This window comes from Lepisosteus oculatus, chromosome 4 (genome assembly GCF_040954835.1).
Source record: "Lepisosteus oculatus isolate fLepOcu1 chromosome 4, fLepOcu1.hap2, whole genome shotgun sequence".
NCBI classification, from domain to species: domain Eukaryota; kingdom Metazoa; phylum Chordata; class Actinopteri; order Semionotiformes; family Lepisosteidae; genus Lepisosteus; species Lepisosteus oculatus.
Genome location: NC_090699.1, coordinates 32,380,419 through 32,401,030, shown reverse-complemented (window position 1 = coordinate 32,401,030; position 20,612 = coordinate 32,380,419). Strand labels below are relative to the sequence as shown.

General features: G+C 35.3%; 1 protein-coding gene across 1 annotated transcript; it reads right to left on the bottom strand.

Annotated features, from left to right (window-relative positions):
• Window positions 1-1,571: 1,571 nt before the first annotated feature.
• Window positions 1,572-7,588, bottom strand: emx2 (empty spiracles homeobox 2). The gene is made up of 3 exons (XM_006630459.3): window positions 6,865-7,588; window positions 4,737-4,921; window positions 1,572-2,731 (listed from the first exon to the last, which is right to left on the bottom strand). The coding sequence occupies exons 1-3, from the start codon at window positions 7,253-7,255 to the stop codon at window positions 2,564-2,566; spliced, it is 744 nt and encodes a 247-aa protein (XP_006630522.1). The 5' UTR covers window positions 7,256-7,588; the 3' UTR covers window positions 1,572-2,563.
• Window positions 7,589-20,612: the final 13,024 nt, after the last annotated feature.

Sequence of the window (20,612 nt, the reverse complement as noted above, 5' to 3'; positions counted from 1 at the left end):
CACATGCTTGATAGCTGTTGTACTGTTGACTGTGCTCTAAACGCAAATGCTTAGAGCACTTTGCTCCTTTGCATGCTTTGTCTTTTGCAGGAAAAACGTCAAAAAACAGAAATTGTAGTTTCATCGAATTTCGACGTTAGATAATAGGCTGCTGTAAATACCAGTTGTTAGGTTTCCTTTGTTTCAGTGTTCTTTTGCGTCTGGGGTATAAGTATTATTACGTGGTGCGTGATTTATTCCCTAGTATCTTTTAAGGTATACTTGCAAGATAGAAGTTATATACTTTATAAGAAACGAAATCGTTGTGAAGTTCGTGGCTTGGATCAGTGCAGTCAACGTGGATTGTAAGTATTACAGCAACTTCCCCAAAATAGGGAATGTCCTCCCTATTTTTATTAAGATGAGTACTTTTTGAACCTGTGCACCATGTTGCTAGTGTGTGTGTCTGGATTGCGCATTGTGTTTTCAACTCGTCAGAGACCTCCTCCTGCGCTATGTGTAGGATGCTTTAATAAATTTTAAATAGTTAAATTGTTAACTAGGGGAAGAATGCATGTTTTGTTTATAACGCAACACTTTGCATTTGACAGTGAAATACAAGTATGATGGCGAATTCATTCTGTTCTATGAATCTAATTGATTCGCGATTACATTTTTAAAAAAATCTATTTACAAATAATGTTAAAATGTTAAATTGAAGAACCAGCGCGTGCATGCATATCCCAATCAACGCAGTCAAATACACGACTTCAAACAAAGCTTCTATTTTTGCTGCACATTGTAACCTTCCCTTATCACATCGTAAGGGGTAGTCAGATTGTCCTAAATTATGTCCAACCAAGCCCCCCTGGATCCATGGATTAAGAGATTAAAGCGAACCACTGGGCAATGCATCCCCTTTCCCCCTCATATTACTCGTATGATAATTGCCTAAACTGATTTGCACTTTCACAAAAGCTCGCAGGACTCTTTGTAGCTTGAACAGAGCAGACGTTGCTCCTCTATCAATGGAAATAAAACTGATTAATGCCGTCTATCAGGATAAGAAGCAAATGAAGCATGAAAAAACAACCACTTGCCCCAGAAAACGGAGCTTTTTATACTCGAGAACTGGTAACAGCATTCTTGAAACGTTACATTTTTTACCATTTCTGTTTAACCGCCATTTATTTTCACTCTGATGTATAATCCCTGCGTTGAAAAAAGCACACAAATATCTCAAAATAATCTGATGATAAACTCCATTGCCGCGAGAAAACTACTTTAATCCACATTTACTTATAATTAACTGCACTAATGGCTATTATCAAATAACATGGAGGATAAAAGGGAATAAATGCAGTCGTGTCTGCGCTACCTAAATTGTAGATTCAAAAAATAGAAAGAATCAGTGGATATCTGTTCATTTCTGAAGCTTTCCTCAAATGCCCACAGGAATTATTCCGAATTGCATGTAATATTTGCTTTTCTAAAAGAAATGTTAAACATAAAGCCTTGTCTCTCGATCAACTTCATTCTAAAAAAATAAAAAAATAAACCTCTAATCTGGAATAAAAAATCCATAATCTTACTCTGAGCAGCATATTGATAAAACTTTATTGACAAAATATTGACAATGACATACTTCTTGGAAGTATACTTTGTGTTAAAATTGTAGCAAACTTAACACAAAACACAAAAATATTTACATTCTGGTAAAAGAGGACTTAACAGAAACATCGTTAACTTTTAGTACCTCTATACATGGAATACGCTCAGTGCTTGAGATCTTGCTGCCCGTATGGCCGTCAAAAATTACATTTAGTCCTTCGTGGCAACTTATAGAGGGGCAAATCCTGCCAAGAACAATGTCGCACCAAGGTTACGGAGACATGGTAAAGCTTTAGGTTAAAGGGGAATGTCCTGAATACTTTAATTTATAGGACTCGATTTCTGGTGTATTATAGTAAACTTTCAAAAAGTTTTATTTTAAAAAACACTATAACGCAGCACTGCTACTTCATATTGCTTTCACAATCACTTTGACACGAGAAGTAATTCATAGACTGCACACTGTTGTAAAAAAGGAAGAAGCACACATAACGTCTCTTTTGAACATAAAATTAAATTTTAAAACAACCTCCTTTAAAAAAGAAATTAAAAAAAATCTTTCGGCTACCATGCAATTCAAGTTTAGTTTACAAAAACAGGTGTGAGTTTTGGTTTCTGTGTGAAGCGTTCATCTTTAGTTTAGAATAAAAAAAATCTCAGAAGTGCAAATGTCCGATGTGAACTGGAGTTTTGTAGGTGGTGTTTGGTGGTGGTATGGGGGGCTTGGTGTTTAAGTGGACTGCGTAAAATGTAATACCTGTCAATCATCTCGCCTTGGTGCTTTGAATTTGATTGACAGTTCCATGCCAGGGTTCTGCCAGCAGTGCCACAGTTTGGACCTCTCTCACCCTCAGCTGCCGTTTCCCAAAGAATAGTATTTTTGATGGTAGTCTTTACCCTTTAATTCTGCAACACAGCACTCTTGCTCGTGTTATCCTTCACGCCGCTGTCCCCAGGTTCTGATAACCAGTCTTTAATCGTCCGAAGTGACGTCAATTTCCTCGGGGCTCGACTGCTTGGTCGCAAGCCTCCACCGATTGATGTGATGGGTCCCCTTCTTTTTCTGTTGGGAATCTGAGCCTTCCTCTTCCAATTTCTGTCGTTTAAATTTCGTTCTTCTGTTCTGAAACCACACTTTTACCTGATGAGAGAGGAAAAAAACAACAACACATTGACATTTCAGTGTGAACTGTATCGGTGTTAAGGACATTGAAAAAGGCTAAATTAATCTAAAGTGTTCGGGTGCAACGCTTGTCCACGACTGCAGATTGAGAATGCTATTAGCGTACCGTGAAAAGCACTGCGAATGTTTTGTATTTGTGTTTAATAGCAGGATATTTATTACTTAGCTCCCCTCCCCTAACATACAAAAACACAGACACGTGTGTTGGAGAGGGCGCTGGTTGTGAAACTGCGTGATCGATTTTGTCTCGTTTACTAACATTAGCACATTCGCTTCTGAGCTTTAAAACTATTGTTCACCATTGCTTCCTCTCTCTAGAAGACCGTTTTCCCATTTGAGAAGTCAATGATACTTATCACAAAATGGTGGATTAGTTTTCAGAAAAAAAACACTGGAGTTAAAGCATCTAGAATACGAAAGCAATAAACAGAAACACAAACAGCTCAAACGAAACGTTTGTTTCTGGTTCACCTGTACTAACTCCACAGAGACCACCACGTATAATCTGTCCATTGTAATGTACTCAGCGAGTGCATTAAATACATAACCTTACTTCTGTGTCAGGTAGTGGGCTCACCTGATCTACCTTTAGCAGGTTGAATTCCAAATTAAGGTTGTATCCTTTTGATGATTAAAACCCATTACGTTCCACGTTATATATCAAATGTAAATAGAAACGCACGCGCCAGGGCAATTAAAATCGGCAATATTTTATATTTTGTACCACAAGTAAGAATACTTTAAAGGATGTTAAAATCTTATAGGTTGTCCAAAGAAAGTACAAAATAAAAAGGGTTTGGCATATTTCTTATTGGAATTCGCTTATCTAATTTTAAAACATTATTCATATTATACAAAAGTCTGTGATCTGAGAGGCTGGTCTAGAATAAAGGTACGTTTAATTTGCTTTCACACTCCTAATTGAAGGGGATGCCAGTTCATTTCTCTAGACTGATTTCCAAAAGGACCTCGTTTGTAAAAGAGCTAGGGCTGACACTGGGACAAAAGACCCCGACCGGTCTACAACCAACCAGCACAAAGACCACCTTAAATACAGCTCGCCGGGGGGAAATTAATTCCGACCGCTCCCTGCTTTAAAATATCTCCTAGAAAACCGACACAACCTTTTTTTGCCTCAAAGACCCTTTCAAAAACAATGACATCAAAACCAGGTTTGCCCCAAAAAAGGGGGTTACAACATAATCCCGTGCAAAATAAAATAAAAAACAACAGAAAGATCATACGAGAGAGAAGATTACAGACGGGTCACTCATCAATAGAAACTTCTGTCTCTGACATGTAAAAACTCATAAAAATATGAATCAACTGACCCGGATCTCTCTATCTTTGTCTGATTAGGGACTGACAATTTCACTCAACGAATAACGAAATATTTAATAATACTAATAACAATAATAATAATAATAACGTGATCAAGGACATATTTAATAGGTTGTGTATTAAAGTTTTGTTTTCTAAAATCTAGATTTTATGTTATAGTTACACAAAATATAAATATTTTTTATTTTTCCTTTAAATCGAATCGCAACATTAGCTTTTTAATTAAAATTTAAAAATTATATTTTGTGCATTCTAGATCGGCACTGAAATTTCGAATTTAAACTCGACTGCGCAGAAGAGACGAGGTCTCTTTGCGGCAATTCCGCGGCCTGTCCACAGCTTTTCAATGAAGTAATCTTTCAACAGCCTAAATCTGTAGAGTGCATCATACAAAGAAAACAAACCAAAAACCATCAAGAAATTGGTTGTGTACACTTGCAATATCTACTATTCTAATATTGTGAATCAGGTCTTCTTTAAGGTATTCTGTAAAAGCCGCGAGACAATTTTCTCTTTCGACTTAATCAACATTTGTGTATCAAAAACATTTTAGTATACCGTTAGGGAGGGTATACCTGTATATATACGTTTCGTTTTTGCGCTCCGCGAAATATTTTCTTACCTGAGTTTCTGTGAGACTAAGGCTGTGTGCAAGTTGTTTTCTTTCTGCACCGACAACATAGTGATTTTTTTCAAAAGCGTGCTCCAGCCGCAGTAGCTGAGAAGGAGAGAACGCTGTCCGAATCCGTTTGGGTTTTCTGGCCAGTGCATTATGTAAAAGGAAGCTTTCCGGGCTTGTTTCGTTCCCTGTGTAGCAACAAGAAAGATAGCAATTAGGTTTCCTTTTCTTTCAGACTGACAACATTCAATTCCACTTTTAAGTGATAGCCTGTGATTACACTGTCTTTGACTTACAGCCTCTTTTATTTCCCGATTCACAAAACAAAGACTAAAATCGACTGCATTAAGAAATGCGCGCACACGTATGCACACAAAAGGTTAATTAAAAATAACCAGCTTTTTCCCCTTGGTAAACGTCACCACCGCCGCAGTTCTTATATATATTATTTTCCGCTAATCAACGGTGGTATTTCATATCCAATCGATGAAATGTTGTTTTTGATCGGTAGAACCCTGCATTTGGAAAATGTGAATTTTAATAATTGGACTTAAAACATTTAAAATTAAAATTATCTGTGTACATTTGTTCATTTTTTTTAAGTTGTTAGTCTAAATATACATTTAGCCACTCAACGTGCCAGCGACTTGTGTTCATACATAATATGGCATATATATATATCTTTGGAGTGACAGCTGAGGTGCGCTTACCTTCATTAACAGTGCCAAACTGAACTCAAAAGCGCACAACGAATTTACAAGGTTGGTCTGTACCTTTTACTTTCACCAAGGGAGTTTGCTACAAATACGTATAGAAGTAAAACGAAGGGTTGGTCTCGTTTTGAACACGCATACCCGTTTATAAAAATAATAGAACATTTCAAAGATGTCTGCAAGGGCCGTAGTAAATTTATACAAGTAACACAAGGTTTGCATTATTATTGGTGCTATTATGACAGTGATGGTACTGGTGTAGATGAGTAGGTTCTGAAATATTTTAGACTTAAGCTCAGGTGTGCTTTACAATTCAAGTGTCAGCGTTAACTTAAATAGTTTTGTTACACTTTACTTCAAAGTGTTAAATTGATGTATTTCATAAGATAATATTTGACATCCGATTAGCCTGAACGCATGAACTTCAAAAAAGCAAGAGTAAGCGCAAAGAATGTTATAACTGTGCAGATCTAACGTTTCATTATTAAACTAATTATTATTACTTTTGAATTACAATAAAGACTACAATTTCAGTCGGAAGGGAAAAAAACGCTACCCAAAAAAACTGAAACACTTATAAGAATATTAACATCTAGTTAAAAACACCACTTGTATTAATAATATTTGCATGGATCATTCTGAGCTTTTAATTAAAAGTAAATCGAATCTATTTTAAATGGAACAGAAATGTAAACTTTCGTTTTATAGATTTTCTATTACCATTGTCGTCTTGTAGATGATCTTCAAACGAATAATGTTTCTACTTTACAAACCAAAAACATAGTATATACATCAATACGATTACAGGAAATTCAAAGGGATATTTTCTTTTAAATATTTGAGAATATCTGCGGCCTTTCTGTTCGAGGTTCTTTCATATATAATAAAACCGACTTCAAATAAATTTAAATCCTAAAATAGAGTCTAGATGAAAATGGGAGTTAAACCCACTACTTAATGTATGCGGCCCTACTAACAGTACATGCCACAAGATGTATTTCGCAATAAAGACACAGAACCTTACACTTCCCCACACTAATGAACTTAATAAGTTAAAATGAACTTGGAATCTAAAGTTTAGGACTACCTACAATACAATTTTCCCCAGATCACATTCCTTGTCCTTTCTTAAAAATATAATTAGCACTTAAAATAACCAGAAAAAAACACAATAGTTTTTAGTATTTTTTTTCTCGACTTTCAAAAAAGGCCTGGTGAAAATGTTTTCATGAAATGTTAATTATATATGTACAACGTAAATTAAGACTTCTTTTGGCCTAAAATATAATTTCTTTTAATGTTTGAAGTTTAAATCTTTCATGGCACGCGTTCAAACACAGTCATATCACATTCTTGTCCACATATACTTGATACGTTAAAGCTATATTGAAAAGATAACAGAATAAACACAGTCCTACCTTGAAATCTATGCCCCAGATATCTATATCTATGTATTAGCCACGGATAGAAAGTTGAGGGGTCCCTTTGCTGACTGGCAAAAAGTGGGTGAGGGCTGTGAGAGGAAGAAAGGGGGTGAGCAGCCAGAGCGTGCGGAGGGGGCACGGGATGAACCGGGACTGCGGAGTTTGGAGGATGTGAAACCGCCTCAGCGAACACCAAGTCCGGATTAGAGTAGACGCCCCTGCCGCTGGAATGGAAGCCGTTCAAAAACGGGTTCATCTGGGTTGAATTTGCATAGCTGAGGGCTGCTGGTCTGATGGGCTCCTCGGATCTCGAAGCCGGCAGTGGATTATCCTTCGCTACCAACGATTCTATCGTAAAACACCTCTTCGGTGTTGGTTGAAACATGGTTTACCAGTCTAAAGATCCCCCAGCGCAAGTCTCAAAAACAGGCAATCTCGTTAAAAATACTCCACGCAAGATGAAAGTTTCTGCTGTGATTAAGTAAGGAAAGCAACAGAAAGCAGGTAGAAGGGTAAAAGTCTTCAGAAAGGTGGTCGACTAGTCCACAGACAATCCATGGATGTGATCAGTTCTTCTCCAGTTGTGCAAACGATTTGTTAGTTCATGAGCCTAATTAGTGCTGGAATCACATAAACAGCTTCCTCTGAAGCCTGTAATGGCTTGATGATTGGTCGCTATTACTCGCCTTAAGGTTGAGGGAAGACTCTTGACTAAGTGCGTCAAAAGGAACACTGAGCACGGAGAGGCGGATTCAAGGAAAACGGAATGGATTCGTTCAGAACCAGACCTACAGCAATTTACATACACGGCAGAGCCAGTAGAAAACCAGGAGCGATTTCATCAAGTTTAAGTGCATATACATTAATGAGGGTATGCTATAATCCAGTTTCTATTTTTAATCTTTTAAAGGTAAAGGTTTAAATGAGCGATCATTTAAGAAGAGGATGCTTATATGGATTTAAAAATGTACATGATGCTCCAAAAGGTATTTTATGTCTTATGAAAACAGCTGGTCAAAAGAAAAGGAAGGTAGATTTATATTTACTTAAGGAACTTGTTATGCTTGGCATTTCTTGGGGTTTGTATATCACATAGCACAGCGTGTTATCATTTTTACAGTTGTTTTGCGCGTTGTCTAACTTGTTTCAGCCTTTTTAATTTTTATTTTTATTTTGAGACGAACCCCGGTACCGCTTATTCTGATGTTTTAATACCACTTTGTTTCCAATTTTTTTTCTCTCTCCGCGTTTTCTAGTTCTCCGACCGTTTTGGGATTAATTTGGGGGTGAAGACTCCTGTGTTTCTATTGGCCGGAGCGCTGGGAAGAGGCTGATTAGATCCACACAGTGTTTGCTGCTGTTTGTTTGTTGGTAGTTAAGAATCTATTATCCATTCATCAGTCACTCAATTTTACTAAATAACATTGCGTATACGTGTAGCACTTGAAGGTATTTTCTGCCTTTATAATTCTAAAATAAAGTTTGCCTATTGGCAGAGTAACTGTCTATAACTGTACACAATTCACAGGAGGTGTCGTTGTGTGGGTATGAACATACATGTATATGATGTTTACGTAGAGACGTGAATAATGAAATGCACATTATCACACCCTTTAAGATTATGTTAGCTTTTAAGTTATTGTGTTTCACGACATAACTGTCCACTCAGGGACAGAGTATCAGAGCTCGGAATTTTCTATAAAGGACTTATTGTTCAAAATCTCCCATATTAAAAGCAACACGAAATGATATTGAATCATATACGTAATGTCACCCATAAGGCAAGAGACATGAACGCAATTTAATTTTGTAATTTTGAACACTATTTTGGAAAAATTAGTTTAGGAAATGAAAGGTAATGGACACGGATACGTTTTCAGTACCTATGGTTGAGACATTAGAGCAATGAAGCAGATCTTTTTAAAAGCAAATCCACCGGAATTGAGTTGCTACATAAACCTTGGGATATTGTGAGACGTGCTAAAATGCCCAGTTAATACCATGTGTTTTGAGGAGAGAAAAAGTTAGCGACATGTTAAATTCAATATGTGGTCATTGGACATTAGATATTCTCGACTGAACGTCACTGCGTAATGAAGGTCTGGTGCAATGCTTAGAATTCAGATTCAGTTTTTAAATTATTGGGCCTGTGACTCCAATTATAATGTTTAATTCAAAAACGGTCTCTGCTGAGCCGTCCACACAATACATTACCCGGATACACCTACATAGTAAGTCGTTTGGAGACTAACCCTCGTGCAACTATACCAGTAACTTTACGTTTCAAACATTGTTTTGGAATAAAAAATAAAACAAGTCATTTTCATGAAATATGTCATTTAAAATTCTTAACTTTAGTACAGTCAATTCGGACAATAACCGTGATTAGAAAAAACACATTTGCTTTAGATAGGTTGCGGAAAACGTTTGTTCGAAAACTATTTCCATACCAAAAGCAATGGGTTACTATTAGCCCTATAAAAATCAAAGATTCAAATATTATTTTTCTGATTTGCATGTATTCAGTTTTTAAATGGTAGCTGTAGAAGCAAACGTATTTTTGATACAATACAGTAAATGCGTGTATGTTGATATTTGTTAATCTATCACCACCACAAATACTACTACTACTAATAATATTAATAATTATTACAGCAAACTCCAATATAATATTTAACACGGTTAACACACTGGGAAAGGCTTGTCTACACTCACCTGGAAACTGAGCTGTGTGGTAAATATGCGAATCCGGTACTGTTTCCAATACCAATTTACCCTGGAAACTACACAGTCTCGGAATACTGTACAAACAGGATCGAGACCATGAAAACTAATTAAAATTAGAGGTCTGCAAAGGACAGGAATTAGCAGTTATTGGGGAACAATTAGTCACTTAAATACACAATTCATTGCATTATATTAGCTTTAAATTATCATAAATAGATTTCAGTGTGTTGTGAAAAAATGGTAATTCACGCGTCCTGTTGTAACCTTTGCTAAAGTGCAAAAACTGTCACAGTTTACTGAGCAGGTGGCGTGTTCTTGAATAATGAAAACCGGTTAACTATTTATAAAGCGAGAACATACGTGACTAAAGTTTAACCACCGCTTAAACTAAATCACGCTTTTGCGTAAACGTACTAAGATGTTACCTGAAACAACTCGCCCGCATACAGTTTATTTAAACATTTTATATAACTTTATCAGAAAACTAGGTTTTGCTCTGTATATTTCATTTTAGACTATTTTAATGCATATAGATGATAACACAGAAACTAAACATTTTTATATTCGAAGACGGGAAAAAATAAAACATAAAAACATCAGTCTTTACACACTAAAACTTTGAACGGGTTATGGAGAAATAAGCCTAGTCGCCAAAATGAAATTAATTTAAAAGAACTTCGCTTTTTGGAGTTCTGGGAGTTACTACCCCTACACCAACCTAGCTTTTACGGAATGGCACATAAACCTCAATTTTTATTTACATTTGTCTGCTTGTTTCATTTAACGAGTATTTCTAGGTACAGTAATTAATTGCCAAGGAGAAGAAAGAAATATTTGTAAAATTAGTACCGTTGTGAAATTTGTTGTTGGTGAAGATGATCATGATGAAAATTATGAAACTTTTCATTTTAAACAAAGTAAAAAGAATCGGGTTTGTCATTTTGTTACTCGTGTTACTCGTGTTTGGTTGTTGAAAATGTTTCTATATTTTTAGCAACTAAAATATCTTGTCTTATAAAACTACATCTTTGATGCTTTTAAGATAGATTTATTAGAATAATCATGACCCCTTACTTAACATCGATTATATTGACTAATACTGTATATCTACAGAATTGTAGTGATAGTAGAAGATATATAGACTGTTGCAAAAGGTACAGACAAGTCTTTTTCTGTATTGCTTATTGACTGTGCGTTGTGCTATCTTTTCTGTTAAAAGGGAAATAACACCGCATATGGTTTATTGAAATAAGATTAATGAATCCGTGTATTTAAAAATAACATATCTGAATTATCATAAAAATAATAATAATATGTAAAACGAGCACAGGCCTGAAGGATAGAAACAGTAAGAAGTACTTGCTATTTGGGCAGAATTAAATTTTGACAACTACAGTATACTAGCGCCCTCATGTGGACACCTAACTAAAGTGACGGATTGTGTTTATTATTATTAAGACAAGTGACCACAATTATGCTCTCTCTTTGCAAAATAATAGTGCACTGAAGAGCGGAGACAGCTCTTTTAGAATTTATCATGTCAAAATACTTGCGTTTTACATTCCACTGATGTATAAGTCAATTTAAAATAGTTGTGTGTTTTTAATCTTTGTATACTGTACGTGAATTGATTTAACTTGACTCAAAAACCGCCAAACAAGAAACATAGGCCTAAAATACGTCGCTTACGCTAAAAATGCATATAACACTGGAAAAAAACACGTTTTGAGTTAAATGCACGTAGGAAATGTTGACATAATTCTGGGTTAAACAACGTTAAACCCCCACGTGATGCTTTTGAAAAATAAAGTGCTGTCCTCTTTTGAATGTAATTCAGTAGAAATGTTCTTGTTGAATCATCTGTGAAATGTGGTTGCATATTTAAATTTCTGTTTTAACAACATATCACTTATAATCGATAAAACTAATCGGTGTCTATCTATAATCTACAATCTATATACAGCCTATATATACAGTAGTCCCTATATAGTCTATAGTTAGATTTTTAAAAGCAGTTATTAAAATTATACCAGTATAAAGTTTTGTGAGGGTGTTGCACGTGGTTCATAACTCTATGAGGTGATGAGCGCAATGAAACTTGGGATTCGTAAGGAACCCTTATGTCTGGAGTATAACAGAGATCATCTAATGTTTTAAAAATGTAAGGAAGTTGTGTACCACTTAAAAATAAAGTGCCACAAAAATTAACAGATGTTGCAAATATATACCCGAGTACATTTTTGTAATGCATAATAATTTTATTTAATAATAACAAAGCTTAGCTTTCTTTTTTCTGACTGTACTGTAAGACAACCGATGCTCTGCAGATCCTAAATTTTAACACAGCAAATCTTCTATAGGGCAGCATTTAGAATTTAGCATATATATTTGCATGTAATTGTCCTTAACTTTTCTGTGTAGGTTCTATAAATTAATTTAATAATTTCGGTATTGGAGAGATTATTATGTTTCCAAACTGATGGAACGCAACTCATTCAGTCTTTCTGGTCTGCTGCCTTAGCTGCTACATCGTAGGCTGTTAATTTACAGCAATAAACATAACACAACATAACCCAGAACAAAACTTTTCAGCTGTCCTTCAAGAAGAGTGGCGTTTGTTTCAACAAACATAAATGACCAGTGGGAAAGAAAGATATGTAAGGTCATGTATAATTTATATGCAGCCTTATAATTAGTCAATTACGAAATTTACAAGAGACACGTTTAACTGTTTATTGGTTTTACATATCCTGGGGTAAAACAGCGTTCTCGGCATAAAGTACAGTTTGGTGTACTTCTTGGAAATCTGCGCGCTATCACACAATGAGTATCGTACAAGTGTGAGTTTTTAATTTTTCAGTATAAGAACTGCGTTTTGGTGTGTGTACTGTATATATGTACAGTATATGGATGTTACTATAGCTTCGTGTTTTTAGGTTTTCACGTCGTTTGAGATAGATGGAGATAGACAAGTTGGTTTGAGACGTTTACCCTGTTGGAGTGAGCAGATGAGATAACAGCCAAAATTGAATACATAAAGAAGATGAAGATCTTAAACTGTTGTTTGCGAAACCGTAGTGTTCTACTGCCTTGGAACACACGTCTGTACTACTTAGGCCAGTGTGCGTTTTTGCAGTAGTTATTTCCTTACAGTAGGTATTAGATTCGGGAGCTGCATTAGATTACAAATTGCCAGGAAATAAGTACAATTCAGTTCCACTATGAAAAGTAAAAAACGCACTGTGTTTCACACCTGATAGCTCAGCTGCTAAAACTCTTTTATCTTAACAGTCATCGGGTTGTTAACCTACTTGTTCCTGTTTTAAAATAGGCTACTTTTTTCCATTATCGGACAGCTACTTACTCCTGATGAGAGTGTTATCTGGTAATCCGGAGCCTATCGTAAAGCACAAAACGGGATTACAGTTTGAATAGGATACCAGTCCACCGCTGGGCACAGAAAACCGAAAAGACCACTGAGAGAACATGCAAACACCATGCAGAAGACGCCCCGGACAGTTCAGTCTCAGGATGCATGAGTTGAGAAGAGATCATTTAATCTTGAGAACATTTTTGAAACATATTCACATTTCTAACTTTACTTTTCAGGCTACTTTAAACTCTTTGCTGCGATAATTTCGTATAGAGTTAAAGCAAATTCAGTGTCTTATAAAAACTTCAGGTTTAATATTTTAAGCAAGAGGAAAAGGAAATAAATTCTACATTTGTATGGAATTATATAAGTAACTTAAGCCTTTCTTTTTAAAATGTAAGAACAAAGATGGAGGCAATAAAATCATGTCAAGACTGTAGAGTTTTATTATTACCAAAGAAACACTGTACAGTATAAACATGAAAAAGCTAAAAGCTAAGCACAGCGTTACCCGTTTGGTCTTCTGTGATTGCATCGATCTGATGTAAATGATCGACATTACTTCAATAGATAAAGTAATCAAATGTATATCGTTATCTCCATTACTACAACATAGAGTAAGTGTCTTAAGAATCTTTATAGATCTATTATATCTAAATGTAAACAGAAGGTGAACTGCAGACAGACGCGGCGCTGTTCGCAGATGTTGCTATAATTTTATATGCCTCATATATATGAGAGAAATATAACAAGCAGTAAGGGCTTTCCAACAGATACACATGCCTTCGAATTCATTTTGACAAATGGAAAATTACTTCTATGGCTGTTAAGGATGATTTACTTTATAGCGCAGGATACGTAACAGCTAAAATAAATCTTCAACTGCTAAAATGAACTTGGCGTTTTGTTAACATATTGCGTAGTGCGTAATACGAAAATGTACTGTTTCGCCTTTTTAAAACGAAGACAGTACAATTTTACACAATGGTACAGGTTTAGTTTTATATAGTACCTTATCACGCGAAAGTGTTCTCAGATAACTGTACATGATAAAAAAAAACGTTTATGAAAAAAATAAATTTCGGTTATATGATACACCAAAGCAAAATCGCAAAATGCTTTCAGTTTAAAGTTGTAAGAATCCTACTAAGAATCCTAGCAGACTAAGTTTCAACTGAATCACGTCCAGTAGATACCCTGGATCAACCAACAAATCTGTATTTTATCACACTTTCAAAACAGTCGATAGCACACAAAATATCTCCTGCAAATACGAATAAATTGTAATGATAAAATGCATCAAGGTGTAAATCATGTAACAATATTATGTAAAATAAATAAATGTCACACATTTTAGGAAGATGCTTTGTGGCCAAACCACTGCGGTATTGGTCTATAAATATAACAAATAAACCATAATAATATGCGATAAAATGTGTAATATAAAGATATTGTTTGTCCCGTCTCTTGATCCTTGTCTATTTTTTCTAATCAGTTTAGTATAGTCATGTAACATCAGTCACAGATTCTGTCACAGCTACTGTACCATATCTTTGTGGAATGATTTGTAAAAACCCATCTTCTTTAGTACTGTATTTCAAACACAACGCATGTGTGATGTGCAGTCACAGCCATTAAACTCGGAACAGTACTTGGACCACTCCAGTTCCTTTTGCTCAAGAGTTGCCTTTGAGTGAGAACACCAGCTTGCCTTTCTGCTGTGATCTGATCGATTGAACTTAAAAATTGGTACACATTTGTTTTAAGAGTAACTTCAAACATGTTAGAGTGGATGATTTTGCTTAATTTCGTGTCCCATAACTGGTTTTATTAACTCTGATATTTAGGGCGGACGTTTTGTAGCTCCATGTCATCTTTCAATATGCTAGTAATGTTAGGAATATATTGTTTATTGAGGACATACATATTTTAGAGAATGATAAAAAATATATATTATAGTCATAAGGCCTGTTATCATGTATTCGAGGCACAATAACAGAAATGGAAATCATAAACACTTTTCTTAAAAGTGATTCATGTGCCCTCCTTTTTTTTACCGCCTCTGCTATACTACAGCACTTTAAGAAGATTGTGCATGTTTCTTTAAAAAAAAAAACACAGGAGACTTTTCAGTTGTTCTACAGAAAAGTGTCTGATAATATCGTTACTAAATCTAAAAATGAAACTTACAAATGTTAACGGGAGCACAGGGAGACTCAAAGTAGTTTCTTCAGTTTGGAGCGGTAATGATAGTATACAGTGCTCATTCATAACACCCAATTGTAATAAGAGCAGAAGACCTTGTAGTAACAAGTAGTTAATAGACTTTGTAGCATTTGCCTGGTTCAGACTAGACACATTTTTGACTCCCTTCCTCCCTCTCTCCCTTTGGACACTTGCGAACTGGAGGAGGTAAGAAACCTCTTGTAAGCACAAAACCACCATCAGCACTGAAGATGCATTTGATTTAGTCGCTAGTTCAGTTCTTTTGCATTATAAAAGCAATGCACCAAGTGCTTTCTGTCCTATAGGAATTCAGACAGTTCAGAATTATCTACCGAGGTTGTGTGTACTAAAGTACTAGGCTTTCAAGTTGCTGTCCGCTATACCAAGTCAAGGATTAACCTTGAATGGTCTGAAACAATATTGAATACTTAGAAAAAAAGACAGCCCATTTCACATGCAAGGAGGTAAAATGTGATTACATTTCGAATAAGAACATAAGGTGTCTGTGTATTAAACATGCCAAGTTTAATTTTCATTTTTTGCACGCACATGTCGGCTGAATCTGTGCAAAGCTCGGTGAGCACCTGTTAAAAGAAACCCCTGCTGAGACAATTTATCTCCACCATGAGGAAAATAACTGAATAATATACTAATATTAATACTAATACTAAAAATTGTAATAAGTTGTGTAAAGAATAGCCCTATAACATTACACGGGATTAACTCACAACAGTCACTCGTGGTATTTTAATTGTTTCAATGAAGGAGGAGAGGCACAGTAAACTCTCTCATGTTTTCGTTGTGCGAAACATACTTTATAATTGTTCTCCGAAACTTAAGAATGGGACTCATGTGAAAGGACCAGGAAGATCCAGTTTCTTAGCGATCCTCTGGAGGATTAGGTCGTATTAAAAACATAAAATGTTTTTTTTCCTGAAGTGTTTTATGACAAATAGGTGCCAGTTTGCTAATTTCTGAACGGTGTAACTTTCAAATCATATGTGAAGAACGACTTTAACACGCACAGCATCAATAAATAACAGGTCTATGAACTGTAGCCCAGTGCATTTTAACTTCCATTTATGTTTTTCTCTTAAAAAACTAATTGTTTTACCTTGAACCTCTCAGGAGTATAGGCCATTATCTGAGACTCATAGTATATTGCTCATGTTCATGTTGAGATATAGTGCTATAACAGTTGAGCACTAAAGGGTATCACAAAAAGAACAATATTTCAACTATAAAATACATTCAAAGATTGATTTTCTCCATTTTTAATATTGCCATTTGTATGAAAGGGTAATGCTTGGATTCCATGCAAATTATTACACAATACTTTTGCTATTGCAATGTTAAACTAATGAATTCATTCAATCGTAAAGCGAATGTATCCATGATTATGCTGTTGTATGTCCGTTGTGTTTCTTTGGAGTTCAGAAGAAAGATCGGACGTTTTCATATACCAGACATGGTTTTAAAGCATTCCACTGATAACGACACATAATATGGCAGAAGAATAAGAAGTCTCCTTTTATTAGACCATTTATTTCCATTAAAACGCATTTTTAACAATATAATATTACTTATTTATCAATTGTTATGCGCTCTTTTGTGTCTGATAACCTTCATTCATTCTAAAAGATGTTAGATCTATCGTATAGATCTACCTAACGTTTACGTAGAAACGACCATTGCAATCCCAATGATGGGGTCAGCCCTATAACTGGAATACAGCGCCAATTGGAGGTACAGGTAGACATTTTGAAAAGAATAATGATCCGACTATTTACTAGACTTTTAATCTAAAATATTATATCATATATTATACTATATTATATTATGTTGTGTTCAGTTTCTGAAAAATAATTTGCCAGTTAATCCGCTTCTACATTAGCACAACAGAAACCAATAGTGATGTTGACATTAACGATAACAGCGCAGTATCAGTAGCCTAGTAACAGTCTTTTAATTTGACTATTTCTATCTCAATTATGTTTTCTTTTTTAATAAATCTATATCCTTTGTCACTTCCTTCACAAATTCCGAAATCTTGTTGCTTTACGATATAATGTTATGAATAATCCATACACCACAAATAGAATTAAGGGATAAAGTATTATTGTGATTGTTAATACTAATTTCAACAAAATAATAGATTTCTGATTGAAATAGTCATATTCACGCAGGCATAATATCTGTTACTTTTCAAAGGTTTGAACATATTTTTTCTTTGTAACTGTCTTGAGTATTATTTAATAGGGTATCTCACATCACATATACTGTATTATATAAAATAATTGCATTATAAAATAAAGTTCTTAAACAGTTTAAAGTTTGTTTAATAAGTAAGGTGCTTACGACACGTATTAGCCACAATTGAGGGTTTAATGAGGAATTGAAGTAAAGCAATAAAGTTTGCTAGATAAATTCATCTTTAAAAGTACGTACGGATTCCCGTTGAAACGGCAAAGAAGTATGCCAACTGTACCACTAAGTGGAATCAAAGTTTTGTATTGATTTATCATTCCATGTTTATGATATATGCAGTCTATAAAATCTAGGTAGACGTTAACTGATCTTTAAAATTATATATTGCCTATAATTGTATGGAAAACAGGAGGATTGTATTTTATTCAGCTCTACTTTTCGGACACTCGCAACACACGAATCGTTCCTCTCTGAACTGGTTTCAAAGATTAGCAGTTAGTATAACTCCTAATGTTACTTAAGAAAGAAAGGTAAGAAAGTCTAGGAGTACATTCTACATCTGCTTATCTTAAATGCCATTGGAGTTCAGATCAAATCCCTAACTCTTTTATATAGTCTTATTCTTTTTGATTCACAAAGACACGTTTTCTAACTTTGTGACTAAGTTTTGGTCTCTGATGTCTCGAAATATACTTTCTAATTTCCGAGTTAATTTCAGAGTTTAAGGTACTGTCTTATCTTGCCTATTTGACCTTTATTGCGTCGTGATACTAAGATATACAAATAAATACAATCATTCATTAAGACATACAAGCACACAGATATCCTTATACAACATGCAGCACAAGTCTGACATTTGTTACAATTTAGCAGCTTCGCCTTCCACCTGGTGATATTACAGCAGTTAAAAAGCATGACTGTGTAATAATATATTTAAACACACATGAATGTTTGCACCCCTAAAAGAAACATGTGGTTTCAATAACGAAAGTGTTATGGCAAGCACGTGTTACCTTTTCGGTGACCTCGCTTGTCTTACTCATTTCTTTCAAAGAATGTTTGGGTCGACTAGGAATTTATTACCGTCATAGAAAATGGAAATCAATGAAACGTCGGAGCTTTGGGGTTCACGAAGCGGTGTATTAGTCTGTTTTACAGTAAAATGGAGTACATGTAACAATTTAAGTAACACATTTTGAGTAACACATTTTGAATCCATCTGAGATCTCTAAATATTGGAACCCTGGCGGAGCCGCCGCAGTATGGCTTGCGTTTCTTCTTAATTCAATTGAAGGCACGTGGCAGAATAAAGATGTTACTCTTTGGTTATGGTAGTAAAGAAGCATATGGATCGTTTATCTCAAATTCTTTATAAAATCCCGCCACACAGTATTTTTACAGAATTTCCAATAGTTCCAATCAATAAAGCCTTATCTAGTTGGCGAAGAAATGTTAGAGTGCCTCTGCAAGCCTATTCCAAACCTAGACTTGAATATCAGTTCTACAATGTGTAAATTATATTTTGGATTTAGAATGGCTTTTAAGGTTAACTGTCAATGAACGGTTGGGTATGACTATTTTGTTTCTCCAAAAATGATAATCTATTCTCATTGTACAGCGGGCATCACTACACCTGCTTTATTTCCTTGTCAGCTGTAAATTGGACTTGTGCTCGTGTGACTTTCTTTTGGAACCAAACCGACACAGATGCAGTTGTTTATCGTTCCATGTTAATAAAAAATTGTACATTTCTTGAACTTTCACTCTTCCCTTAAGTACTAAAAACTTAGCCTTCTTAGAGCAACACATCACCCATTGACAACAGCAAATTATTACAAAAGTATACGGTGGCACTTTATACTATATTGTACATACAGTAGTTTAGACAATGAGCTTATAGGCTTAAACAATTTCCAGATAATATCGATCAATATGATAAACGTAATCACAACAGAGAACACGTATTAGTAGTTTATAGCCTAGTTATTTCCATTGGCTGGCTGTACAGTATATAGGAGGTTGAGTGTATGGAGTCGAGAGTAAATACTTATTGTGCCACCAGAGCGGCATTCAGTTTTGCTTTGAGGCTTATAATTCCTATTTTGAGGTTATTTTATAGCAAAAAAAGTTATTTGTTTGCTTTTTACAATCGGAATCAAATTGCAATTTTAGCTTTCCTGTAACTCTATTTCTCAAAACTTTCATCATACAATAACTCGAACCTCACTCTATTGTCGCTATTGTCTGTTGTATCTAAACTTCTATTGAACTCCGGCGTCACCTTCAGTGTTTAAATATTCGTGTTTTTTAGAATGCGGTGCAGAATGTTTTGGGGCTGCAGGGTAGTTGGATCAATAAGGCGAATTGCGCCTCGTCTTATTTCTCTCCTTTGAAAGCAGCGAACACTTCACTCGCTCAAAAGCTTTCCGGCAATACTGATCGGTGCGCTTCAGTTAAGTGCTCACAGTTCCCCTTCAGTTAAATCTTCAGTTAAGTACTTACAGTGGCGCACTGCTTCATGAGAGTACAGCGCGGGTTAAAGGCGCTTACACCTGCCCTTACCCATACACTGGGAGAGACGCTTGTCGTGTTGATTGCACCTCACTGAGAACTTCATGTTCTGTTTAATTGTCCTTTTTTGTTAAGTCATTGATATTTCGAATGATCTATCCGCGCAAGTAAATTAGTTTTCAAACGTTACTGCTAGCAAAATGAAATGGAGAAAAGGTGGCTTGGTCTGTGCCTTCTAACCCTATTAGTACAACGTTATGGCTCAACATACATTTATCCTGCACGTTTTCTCATTCTGCTTTAAGGAAATCTTTACAGGAGCAGTTTCTGACACGTTGTCAAGAATTCAAAGAGGATAAACCAGACGAAAAACACTTCTTTATAATAAAAATGTTGAATATGTATGATAAGCCAATACGGGTTCTATTTTAACCGGTTTATTTTGCTGATAGCTGATGTTCATAGCTACGCATCTTGTTAAACTACATAATGTGCCAAGCCGCCTCTTGACTTCCAATGTGGAAAAGCTGCCCAATGACAACTGCAGCAAAACCACATGCTTCTGAAACAGTTGCATTTGTTTAAAACTCTCTTTCTTTTAAACAGTTTTTTTTCTGTTCAGTTTCAGATATTAACATTTTACTTAGATCGATGGCGCCTGTTTGGCTCTCTTCTACAATTTAAAAGTCTCCATACT